General features: G+C 34.9%; 1 protein-coding gene across 2 annotated transcripts in view; it reads left to right on the top strand.

Annotated features, from left to right (window-relative positions):
* The window catches only part of ARMH3 (armadillo like helical domain containing 3), a 132,898-nt gene that overhangs the window by 12,966 nt on the left and 106,831 nt on the right, over window positions 1-13,101 (top strand). For both annotated transcript variants that reach the window (XM_026701172.2, XM_087932879.1), the window contains 12 exons: window positions 395-506; window positions 727-783; window positions 896-1,042; window positions 1,586-1,693; window positions 2,509-2,601; window positions 3,697-3,771; window positions 4,466-4,552; window positions 7,771-7,827; window positions 8,664-8,707; window positions 9,585-9,645; window positions 9,878-9,924; window positions 12,203-12,278. In XM_026701172.2, the coding sequence (XP_026556957.1) occupies window positions 405-506; window positions 727-783; window positions 896-1,042; window positions 1,586-1,693; window positions 2,509-2,601; window positions 3,697-3,771; window positions 4,466-4,552; window positions 7,771-7,827; window positions 8,664-8,707; window positions 9,585-9,645; window positions 9,878-9,924; window positions 12,203-12,278 (954 nt within the window). In that variant the 5' untranslated portion in view covers window positions 395-404. The remainder of the gene's footprint in view (window positions 1-394; window positions 507-726; window positions 784-895; window positions 1,043-1,585; window positions 1,694-2,508; window positions 2,602-3,696; window positions 3,772-4,465; window positions 4,553-7,770; window positions 7,828-8,663; window positions 8,708-9,584; window positions 9,646-9,877; window positions 9,925-12,202; window positions 12,279-13,101) is intronic.

Below are 13,101 nucleotides of genomic sequence, written 5' to 3'. Positions count from 1 at the left end.
GTTGTTACTCTATTATATAGTAACTATAGTATGGAAGGAGAATATTTGTAACTCAGGGTTGAAATGAGGGACCTTGGAGCTTTTTGAGTTTGGTTGTTTTCTGGCAGACTTTCATTACCCAAACTAACATCATTCATCCTAGTGATACTAGCTAGCTTCAGTAACTATCATTAGCTAACGCTAGCACTACCACTGCTGATCTTACTTCGTTTGGGTAATGAAACATCTGCAAGAAAACAACAAAGCTCAGAAAGTACCAAAGACCCCTCACAGTATGGGTTGCTTCTGAGAAATTGAGAGAGAGAGAAAAAGGAGAAATTAGAAAGATGTAAATGTTGTGGAAATTTTCCTAGGATCGATTTGTCTGATGTCTACCATTTCTTTCAATCCACAGGTTGTAAGCCATGGCACAATCTGAGAAAAAAGGTGGATTACTTAGAAAATCTTCATCTAGTAAGAAACCCCTGAAAGAGAAGGTTGTGTTAATGTATGATGAGATCTTCACAGTAAGCATTGGATTTATTTTTCTTTCATCATAACAGAGTTTGATATTATAGTATTATAACATCTTGTAGTATGAATGATAAGGAAGACTAATGTTCCTTAATTAAACGTCTTGGCATGCTTTTACTTTCATGGGCAGACCGTTAACAATATAATGTAAAACTAAGCTTGCTATCTTCAGGTTATAGCTGTCACTATAATAGTGATCTCATTTCCTTTCAGACAGAAGATCCCAGTAAATACAACCCTCGGTTCTGGGAGGAGCTCTTCCTCATGAAGGTAATATAGTAAAGGTTGAAATGGTTTATTTATTCTTACAAATATCAATTTCTACTTTTTCTTGCCTTCAGTAATTCCACCATCAACTTAAACTCTACCTCTTGCCTGTCAGGTGAATTTGGAATACCTGGAAGGAAAGCTGGAATCTCTGGATGGTGAAGAGCTAGTGAAGATAAAAGATAACATTAATTGCTTGTTCCAGCGTTGCATCTGGGCGTTAGGAGAAGAGCATCCAATCAGAGTGGTCAACGCATTGCAGGTGCTATGAATTTTCCTTGGCTTTCATTAAGTCAAATTTATGAACTGACAACAATCATTTATGTTAGTGCTAATGAAGGAATTAGTCTGCATTATTGAGATCACTACAATATCAGTTGGTTCAGTATGCAGAATCCCTGTTTAATTACTTATCTTAGGCAATGATAACATCTTTTCCTTTTTTATTGTTAGATGATTCAGGAGACCTTGACACATTATAAACTTTGATAGAATATCAGAAAGAAACTATAGGTGAAGCCAGTGAAATTCTGCTGATGTCAGTTTCCCTTCGTGAGATATTTCCTGTCTGCTTTTGAAAGTCTGTTTTTTTTTATTTGCTTGTTGGTGGAAAAGAGAAAGTACAAATGAATGTTTCTGATTGAATTTATGGCATTGAAATTCACTCTGAGCTATCTAGGGTATCATATTTTTAAAAACCCAAATAGAATAAATTTAAATTTCTGCATTGATGATGGCAGTTTTCACTGCCCAGAAGATTTGTCTCACAATTCCTGCATGCAGGAGTTTGTGTTTTCTGCTGCAGACACTCTGTGCACTGATCCGCGGGGTTCATCAGAAGAATAAATCCACATCTGGCTTTGACATCATCAATATGCTAATGGGCTTTGACAAAGCTGAATTGTGCATGAAGGTGAGAGCTTGCTATATTGAAATAACATATTTTCTTTTCATTCTGATAACACGTATGTTACACTGACTTGTGAATTAGGAAGGCATGGATTTTGGGGAGGGAGAACCCCATTCATCTTGAAAAGCCCATTGTGGCCTGAGGCTGTTCTTTCTCCACTGTTCAGTGCTACATTTCTCCCACTGCAGAAGCAGGAGTGGGATGGAAGGAAGCATTGTTTCTGGTATGCTCCTGCACAGAAAGAAAAGAGTCCTTTTTCCTATCACCCAGAGCTCAGAAGGTTTTTTTCTATCTCCCAGTCCTCAGAGACTAAAGTTTATCAGCCCCAAGGGAGAGAAAAACAGTCCCACTTGGAGGAGAAATTTGGCTTTATTTGATTTGCAGGCTAGATTTTCCTCATCCTTAATTTAAATTGTGGTGTGCGGTACTCAAAAATAGACATGTAGCTTGTGCATAGAATAACATATGTCTTTCTTTTCCTAACTTCCTGATAGCTCCTAGTCTAGATCCTGACAAAATGTATTCGGACTGTTTGTCAAGAAAATAACAGAAAATTACACCGTGATAATAAGTAGCTTCTTTAATGTTATATTAGGACCACAGAATAGCGTATAGTTAGGTTCTTTAAACACTAAAGAATGAAAGAAGTAGTACATTAGTTAATCAGCTTGACTTAGAAATTTACCATCTCTTGCATAAAATACTGTACATGAAATCCCACAAAAAGGGATTCAGTACATCATAGAAGCACAGCAGTAATGGAGGTTAAAAAAACCCTTGAGCTTGCAACAAATTATAATAACTATTTTATTTTCTAGAATCTGATGGAGAGTTTGGATGCATTACTTTGTGCAGAAGGCTCTGAAAGTCTCAAAAGTTTGTGCCTGAAACTTTTGCTTTGTTTGGTAACTGTAAGTAATATAGAATGATTGGTTAACTATACAAAAGTATTTATTATGAAAATATGGAAAATGTATCTTTAAATTATTTTAAGCCATTGAGATACTGTGGTAATCAGTATAAATGTTTTACCAATAAATAAAATAATACATTTAACTTGCATCTGTCCCATTTTTAGTGACTTGGGGCACATATATTACAGCCTTCTAAATTAAGATTTTTTTGATCAAATTATGGAATTAGATATATTCACGAGAAAGTCCCTTTTTTGCTTTAATTATGAATGTGCTTCCATATATTGACCCTGCTTTAATGTATTTATGCATACAATATGAACTGAACACCCGATTTTGGTCATCCAAACCAAACAGAAAAAAAGGAAATGAAAATTATGAATTTTGAAGAAAAAGAAGTGGGTGGTAACTAAAGTGAACTAAAACTGATGGAATATAGGAAGTTCAACTTCATTGGTATTAGACAGCATCAGTGTGGTTGCAGCTCAATTTAATAACCTTTAGCATTTCCTTTATTCATTGTTCAATAGTATACAGCGGGATCCCCAAACTTGGCAACTTTAAGACTTGTGGACTTCAAGTCCCAGAATTCTGGGAGGGTCAACTCCCAGCATAGCTGGCTGGAGAATTCTGGGAGCTGAAGTCCACAAGTCTTAAAGTTGCCAAGTTTGGAGACCTCTGTATACAGGAACTCTGCTGGCTTTATTTCCAATATTAAGTATTGATCTTACCAAAGAAATGTTTCAGAGTTTGCTATTTAGAAAACATTCATAAGACTAAAGCCTGAAACAAATCATTAAGGTAAATTGTACCATGAAGGCAAAGTAAGCCTTCTATTATACGACATGTTTATCTGTATGGTGTATAATGTACCTAAAATCCATAATTTTGGGATAACAATATCTATGTATGAAATACAATTTAAATCTCTTTGTAGGAGAGTTTAATAAAAGATACAGTTAAGAGACCTTTTTTTTCAAACTGTTGGATCTTAACATGCACAGATTTATTGCTATCAAGTGATAAGAGTGTGTTTGAATTATTTTGGAACTGGAAAACTCTAAAAATCCCCATTTCTTTGATTCTACTCAGGTGACAGATAATATCAGTCAGAACACAATTCTGGAGTATGTGATGATTAATAGTATTTTTGAAGCGATCTTACAGGTAAATCTCCTTATTCTGTCTTATCTCTGGGCTGCTAATCTGTGATAAAGCATTCCCATACATTGTGAGTAACCGATACACTACATGTGTTTTTGGCTGCTTTGTTCTGCTTTTATCTGGGGAGGCATAGTAGGAAATAGGATTCTTAGGAGTGAGAAGGACAAGGCTTTTCTTCTTCTTTAATTTTTATGACTATGTGGCTATGTTTCCATTGACCCTGACCTTGTAGAATATGAAGACCTGGTTGCCAGCACACTTGTTGCTGTGTGCTGGCAACTGCACACTTGTTACCTTCATGTTGCTTAAATGCAAATGTGGGATAAATGAAAGCAATGCAGTAAAAGCAATTTTCATCTTGGTAGGTTTTCTTCATCTAGGTAATTTAGTAGTTTTGTGCAAGAGGAATGACACAGGATATTGAATCTAATTTCCAAGAATTAGATGGGACATCTAGGCCTATGCCCTTTGTTTATTTCCTTTAAAAATGCTCATTATTTCTCAGGCAAGAATTTCATTTCAGTTTGCAATTTCTACATGAAAGAAGATAATTTAGTCCTACTCTAAGCTTACAAAATTCATTTTGGATATAGGAAATTTTCAGCTCATCACGCTACATGTTTTTGTAATCTCCCATCCGTGACTCCTTGAAATACATGGTTTTGATTAATCAAAGCTTTGCTTGTCTTATTTTTAGATCCTTTCCAATCCTCCCAGTCGCAGGGAACATGGTTATGAGGCTGTGGTGCTGCTTGCATTATTAGTGAACTACAGAAAGTATGAGGTGAGTGCTTGACACAGGATTAATCTGGTACACCTATAAAAACCCCCAAAATGTGGACAAATATTCTGTCTTTCCCTCAATGGAAAGGACTCTTGTCCTTGGTATCACATTGTTCCTTGGCGGTAAATGTTCACATGAGGATTGTTTCCAGCAATAGTTTTGTCTAATAGAGGCATTCTAAATTTCTTTGAAGCTCAGTGTGAAAAATAGCCCAAGCTCTTTTTTCCAGATTGGAGTTGTCACTGGATTGGAGGTCATTAAATTTCCTTATTTCTTAAAAATATGTTGTTACTGCAGACTTGTCTCTTTACTTGTTGGGATTCCTTTTTGCTTGCTTTGGGTGTGTTTCAGAACTACAGTAACAACATTGTATAGCAAAACATAACTGGAGGGAAGGATCATTCCAGTTATTGTGTTAAGTTTCATAAGTATGAACAATCATAAAAGTTACAGTGTAGATTGCTTCATTCAGTTGATGGTGATAAAATATAGTCCCAAAGAGAACTGAGGATCTATATCCTGGTGTTTAATAACAAAGGACTGTGCTATCATGTTAAAAATACGAGATATGCTTCTACTATATTTTCTATACATTTCAAAAATATTTTATGCTGATGCAGCATACGTTGTATAGGACAACCTTTGAAAATAGCGTTCAAACTGTAGTTGGTTAAAATGAAATACTCGTGCCAATGAAACAAACAGGTGTAGCAGTATAACTCTAGTGCGTTGGTTACCATATTTGTTTCCAACACAAAGTGATGGTTTTAATCTAGAAAGTTCTACATGACTTAATCTCTGTGGATTTATAAAGTAATCTTTCAGTGAAATAGATAGGGTTTTCTCTGTATTTTGACAGAGAGTAGATGGAGAAATTAAAAAGATAGGGTCCTGAGGGGAGCCCCACCACTATGTGGAACAACATACTGCAACAACAACAACAAGCTTAAAGCCCCCAACCTATTAGCAGCAAATACTTCTTTTTCAGCTTGCATTTGATAGATGACTGGGGATACTAAGCTGACTTTCATTTATTTTGATTTATGTGACTTGGTTTGGTTTGGCTGTTATGTTTGTTCATATGAGGTTATCGTACTACATGCATTTTTATAAAACCATTTTGAATGTTGAACGTGAGCAACATAGGATTAAATAAAACATATGAAGCTGTTTTATGAAATAAGTATTTTATTAAGTAGATATAAATTTCCTTTCTCATTCTGTTATTCTTAAACTATTCTCTCCCCCTTCTCTCTAGTTTGCAAGTGGCACATAATATTTTGAAAATATTCAGCTTTTGAAGAATTTCTAGAATATGAATTTCATTGTTTTTAAAAGTTGCTGAAATCTACATTTTTCCCCCTGGAGAAGCAAAGTCTATCAAACATCTTTAATTTCTGTGGTTCCTTTGGGATAGTAATGCTATCTCTAGTCAGCACAAAATGCATAAAAGGGAAATAAGCATAAAAATATTATTGTACTTTTAGAAAATTTGGCATCTTTAATAACTCTTATTTGATAGAAAAAAATCTTTTGAAATCCGTTGTATAAGGTTTACCTTTTTCTAAGTATTTATTTTTGCTTTGCATTGAAGTTGGAATAATTTTCAGATACTATATATAATGCTATTTTTCTAAAAAAATAGATGTTTCTTTCTTCTGATCAGGCATGGGAAACATTCTTATAAGATCTAGAATTTTGTTATTGTTATATGCATCCTATTTGCAACAATGAAAAACTTTCCTTTTTGCTCATATTTGTAACTATGTGTGTATGCATTTTTATTTGCTTTCTTGGATCCTCTTAATTTGGTTGCTACTTTTACTAATCATATTGTTTTCTCCAGAATCTTGAAGGTGGTTAAGTTGTTCTATTAGGTTAAAAAAAGTAATTTCATTGAATATGATTTATTTTTATGACGTTAGTGATTTATTTTCTATGAAGTTTTAAACATGTTCTATATTTAATGAAACAATTGTTCTAGTGTTTATTATTGATTTATAGAAATTGCCCAAACTAGTACAGAATTTCAGTTTATTATCAGACTGAGATCTTTGCTGCTACCACCAAGGGCCGTCTTTGTAACTATTGGACTTTATTGACCTAAAGTGACAACTTCATAGGTGATGGGCATTCCTTGTTATTATTGATTTCACATTTTTTGGCTCAGAAGTCTTTGATATTCAGTTGTGAACATCAGGCTTCTGAAATACTAATTCAGTGCAATAATTAGTCATAAACTAAGAAATGGCTGTTATTACGTTAAACTACTAATGTACTGGAAAGTTTACATGAACCAGTTTGTTTTTTAAAGACCCACAGCATTAATGATCTTAAATGGTAAGACTAAAAATCAAGCTAAGGAATATGAACTTATGCTTTCAGACATTACTAGCCCATGCTTTGGTGCATCATTTAGCTTTAAGAAAATTGTATAGGAAAATTTATTTAGAACAGCTTCCCTACAATAACCAAAGGAAGGAGGCTGCTATCAAGTTTAAATTAGTGTAGTTTTAGATATATGTACTCAGAAATCAGCCCTACAGAGTTCAGTTTAAGTTACATCTAAGACAAATAGATATAATAGATTAATATATTTGTGACGTTAAAGAGATCTCTCACAGTTCCACCCGTTTATCTTATCCACAATAGTTTTTTCTTCTTCATCATGCAAGTATAAAATATTAACTCAATGCGAAAACTATTTAATTTCAGTACTTGAATGCAGAATTTCATATGTATGTTAATTCCTTACCTAGTTTTCAGGTGTCATCCTGCAATCTAGGTTTTCTTGCTAGGCTTTATGTTGTTCTATCCAGCTCCTTCCATAGTTCAGTGTAGTTTTGAATATAAGGCGTAAGACTATATTAAAAAATTAACAGTTAATTTACTGTGCTGCTTTTTAGGAGAATTCGGGCAGGGACCAAGATTGAGATATTTTGCATGCCAGGCATCTTTTCTTTCTTGAAACTCTGCCTGTGGTCTTAACATCCAGTGACTACAAAACATACATGTGATAGAAATGTTGCAATAATTTTTCTTTCAAACAATTTTACCAAGGGTGAAATCTTGAGTTACATGCAGAAAACTAGAAAACTACCATTTTAATAGAAATTGTATGAATTTACTGCGATGAAAAAATGAGCAAGGTTTGAATGAAATTATGTTACCTTTGCTGATAATTAAATTAGCCTATGACTTTCTTTTCCCTCTTATAGTCTGTGAATCCTTATATAGTAAAACTGTCTATTATAGATGATGAAGCTACACTCAATGTGAGTATGATGTTATAAATTTTGTGTGATAGAAAGTTAGTGATAAAGTGAGAAATGAAAAGTGAATTAAAAAGGATGCTCAAAGGTGCTTTACCTTCTTCTGAATAATATTACAGTAAATATGCATGCTACATATTACATTTTTTTAAATAAAAAATTCAATACTTACATACATGGTGTGTTGTGAGTTAATTTTGTGAATTTGCTTGCTAGCAAATTTTATGAGTTTGCTTGCAAGCAAGTTTTATGTGACAGACTGAGCTAGCCAATGGCAGATAGATAGATTTCTGAATGAATCTGTGATTCTGTGAGCAACTCAATCTGCCTGCCTGCTTTGCCTGCTTTTGGGTAAAAGTTGCTCTTTTTTATAAAAAATTCAATATTTATATAAATATTTATAATATTTACATACAAGCCATGCCCAGCCAGTCACATGACCACCAAGCCACACCCACAAATTAGGCCACACCCACAGAACCAGTTAGTGGTCCCTGGGATCTAAAATTATGAGGTTGGTGGACCCTGAGGTCCAAAAGCTTGGCGACCCCTGACTTAGGGAACTTAATAAAAATTGTTGACTTAGTGATTATTTTCATAGATGTACTCTTATAATCTAGTCAATAAACCAGACCGAGTCCAGTTGGAAGGAGGCTTCTTGGAGAGCATAATTGTATACAACTTACTTGGAGAATAGTCAGAATCTTGCATAAAATGAGGCCTTTAGTTAACTAACAAGTGTTTAAAGTGATACTGTGAATGATCTAAAAAATTCTGGGAACAGAAAGTCGCACTTTTGCCCTAATTTATATGGACATTTCTCTTTTCTCTTCTTGCAGGGAATGGGTCTTGTAGTTGCCCAGGCATTATCAGAATACAACCGGTAAGTAACATTAAATAATGTTTGTGGATTAAATGAATATTTTCCTGAGAAAATGTATTCATATTCCTACTGGCAATTTGTATGAGCAAAGTTGTGAAATAAATGGATTTTTGAAATGCTTATTTATGGCATTTCTTTTTTACACACAGGCTAGGCTTCACAGAACAGGTTTATTTGCAGTTTTTGATCCCCAGTATATCATTTAGTTCTTACTTTTTTGAAGGTTACAGGACTTTCTTTAGGCTGATATACAATGACATCCTGTGCCTTTTTATCACGATGCTAGCAATAATTCACTATTGTAAGAGAACTGCCCAAAAATTTAAATGCAGTTTTTGCAAATTGCAACTCCATTTGGCTTGGGGTCTCAGTAGTGAGAAAAAAAGAGCGCACAAGAAAGAAAAGAAAGCAAGCTTAGATTTTTTAAAAAATACCTGAGAGGGGGCTATAAGGCCGCTAGTTTACATGGAAAATTTCCAATTGTATCCTTGAAATTTGTTGCTTGTGGACCAGTCCTGCTGAGAAATAGAAAAAGGTTATGAGAAAAAGAAGACAAATCAATATAAACAAAGAACTCGAAGCATATTTGTATAATAGGCAGCATTGGGATAGATGGAACATTTAATTCAGAAAGCTTTTATAAACCATGTTCTTAGATATCTTTCATTATCAAGTTTGTTAGGAAGGTAAATTTTGTATTTATCATTGGTATCTAATGCTATTTCTTTCCTTTAAAATAAATCCAGACAATATTTAGAGGACCTGTATTTTTTAAAAAAATGTTTATGTCATAATTAAAAGTAAAGATTTTTCTTATTCTGTAATGATGCTGATGGCAACTTCTATTGTTTTATTCCCCACTGCTATTCTTGTTCAGACAGTTCAGAGACAAAGAAGAAGAACATCAGAGTGGTTTTTTCTCAGCCTTGACTAACATGGTAAGAAATCAGTGACTCTGTGTTGTCCCGGTCAATGCTTGTCACGCAAGGAGCCCGGTCCAAGAGATTTGCAGGAGGAGATGTAAAATATTTCTGTAGATGTTATAATGAGCTTAAATTCTGACTATATAAAATACAAGGCTTCTCTTATCAGTTTTAGCCCTGGACCAGATAGATTAGTGGAAGACTTTGATATATCCTAAAGCTGTGCAATACTGCTTTTTTTCCATAGGTGGGCAGTATGTTCATTGCTGATGCTGATGAAAAAATCTCCGTCCAGTAAGTACATCCATCAGATGACAATTTTAATTCTTCGGTTTAGAAGTCTAAAATACAATTTATTGTTTAGTAGAACTGGCACCTAATCATCTAGCTCAGCAATCAGTACTGAAGATAATAGCATAAATGCTATCTAGAATATGGGAAAACTAGCAGATGCTGCATTTGCATTTTGAATTTGTTTAAGCCGAGTTTTTCTGCTCTTATTCATAGGAAATACATCATTCAGCCCATAATATTCCATATCTAAAAACACACAGAAGCCAAGTCTAGGACACTGCAGATAGTCTTCGACTTACAACAGTTCGCTTAGTGACTGTTTTAAGTTATAGTGGCAACTGAAAAAAGTAACTTTTGACCATTTTTCACACTTGTGATCGTTCCCCATGGTCATGTGATGTACATTTGAATGTTTGACAATTGATCCACATTTCTGACAGTTGCAGTGTCTTGGGGTCATGTGATCTCCTTTTGAGATCTCCTTTTGAGATCTTCTGACTAGCACTGGGGAAGCCAGATTCACTTAACAACCGTGTCACTAACTTAACAACTGCAGTGATTCACTTAACAAATGTGGCAAGAAGTGTCATAAAATGGGGAAAAGTCACCTAACAAATTTCTCACTTAACTATATAAATTTTGGGCTCAGTTGTGGTTGTAAGTTGAAGACTACTGTGCGGAAATAAGTAATTTTCATGATATTTTGAGCTGAAGACCAGGAAAAATGAGGATTAATGGCTAAATACAATTAATGAAAGCTCACAGTGGGGATGATAAAACTCAGATAAGCCCTGATTTACTGCCATATTCTGTGACAATGGCAAAGAAGGCATGCTTGGCTACCCCTTGCTACCTCTGCATCTACTCAATATTAAATGTTAAATGTTAAAGGCCTAGAACATCTTGTGTGGCAGTCTTAAATTTTGTAGATTAAAAACCAATGAATTTGAAATGCCAGACCTTATGATTTAGAAAAGTCAGTGAGAGTACCATCCTTTGCTTTTATAGATATACTTACTAGCTTATGCAGTCGGAGTATATATAAAAAGTTTGGATGATGCAGACTTACCACTCCCCAGCTTACCCTTACCCCCAAGGATATGAGGAGTGAGTCAATTCTTGAAACAGAGCTATTCCTCATTCTGTTTTAGTCACACATAAACATCAGAGCAGTGATCTTTTGAGTACAGTATGTTAAAATCGCATGTCTTTTCCATTCCTGTTATGAAGAAATGTATGAATTTTGGTAAGTCAAAAGAAATGGAACAGAATCCTTTTCTTTTTCAGCTAGCTAAATTCATTGCATGCACTTATTTCTAGCTTATTCACAAAGCTGCATCTCACCTGTTTTGCCCATGTCATGTAGTGGGGGAATTCACTGGAGAAAGCAATTGTGTTTGGAAGTGTTAGTGGTAAAAGGAAACCAGGTCACCCAAGGTGGTTGGACACCGTCAAAGCTGACACCAGCCAGAGCATAGAACACCTCAGAGAAATAGTGCAGGACAGGAAGATCGGTTTGATCGCTGCCCCTGAAGGTTTTCCAGTAATTTGATATATAGATAGTCTTCATCATACAGTCATACTGCCTTAATTAGCAGTGGAAATGTTGGGCCTAATTGTGATCATAAATTGAGGACTACCTGTATAGTATGCTGAGATGACAGTGGGAACAGGGTGAATGGAATGTATCTCACTAATTCTGTATATATGCACTAGTTGTCAGAGTGTTTCTGATTTCAATTCAAAGTGTTGATTGGTTTATAAAACCAAAAAGGTTCAAACTGTTGGTAAGCATGAAAGACAGAACTTTCACAGTGATTTCCTTCATATTGTTAGTTTTCTACAGTCATTTCCAGTGACAGTTCTGCCCATTGTATATAAAATACATTATTTGCTTCTTTCTTATCACAAATTAACATACTTCATAAAATATTCCTATTTAAGTACAGGGTTATTTTAATTGATCTAGGTAGATACATAATGCTATCTAGTTTTATTTTATTGTACCTGTTAAATGTTTTGATTCACCACCATGTAAAGCCTATTTTTACACAATACAGTTTATTATGTTGTATGACAAAATTAATATTATTAAAATTGTATTATTAATTATTTATTATTAATAAAATATGAGAAAACATTCTGAAATGATTCATGTTTCTGATTTGTGGGTTCTTTTGTTTTGTCAGTTACCTATTCCCCTTACTATAACTTGGCAAAGTGTTCCAAGAAATTTCATTACTGCAATAAATGTGTTTCTCTTTTGCTCTTTTTGTAGAACTAATGAAGCTATCCTTTTGGCTCTTTATGAAGCTGTTCACTTGAATCGAAACTTTATCACTGTATTGGCACAGGTGTAGTACTATTCACTTTTGTACATCTGAGGTATCTGTAGAATCCAAATTGAAAAATAGCTTAGACCTTTGAAAGTAGCTACTCTAAAGAGATTAAAACTCATCCTGTTTGTGTATTTGATAAGTGCTCTGTTTGATCTCAGTAACTTGCTAATGCTTCGATTTGGAAGTTGGAAAATATGTTCCTTTAATTCAAATGTTTAAAGCATTCCTGTTTGCTCTCCCCTCCCTACCACAAGACAGGAAGGATCAAGGCTGATCAAATACCTATACAGCTCTCAGCCCAAAATGGGGTGGGTCAACCAGCATAGTCTAGAGCAGCGGTCACCAACCGGTGGGCCGTGAGAAAATTTTGGTGGGCCCCAGAGCAATTAATCCAGGCTGCGCAGAAAAACAAGGCTGCACCACCAAAATGACCCGGGGATCCCTCCCCGCCCACTCACTCCTTACCTGGCAAACTTGCCTGCGAAATTACTATTTTTCCTTTTTTAGACCATCATCTGTTCTGCTGTGCCAGGAGATTTAGATTAGCTAGGAAGCAAGAAATGGTTGTATTTCTTGCTTTCTAGCTAGCCTTTAGATCTGCTTTTAAGCACAGCCGAACCTCCCTTAGGACTGAAGGTTCTATTATTCAGTGCAGACTCATGGCAAGCAAATTTGAGAGACTGAGAGACCGATGGCAGATAGATAGATCACTGATAGATTCTGTGAGCAACTCAATCTGCCTGCCTGCCTGCTTTGCCGGATTTTGGATAAAAGTTGCTCTTTTTTTAAATAAAAAATTCAATATTTACATACATGGTGTGTTGTGAGTTAATTTTGT

This window comes from Pseudonaja textilis, chromosome 4 (assembly GCF_049901715.1).
Source record: "Pseudonaja textilis isolate UNSWEBS1 chromosome 4, rPseTex1.2, whole genome shotgun sequence".
Taxonomy (NCBI): Eukaryota; Metazoa; Chordata; class Lepidosauria; order Squamata; family Elapidae; genus Pseudonaja; species Pseudonaja textilis.
This window is presented reverse-complemented; position numbering and strand designations above follow the sequence as displayed.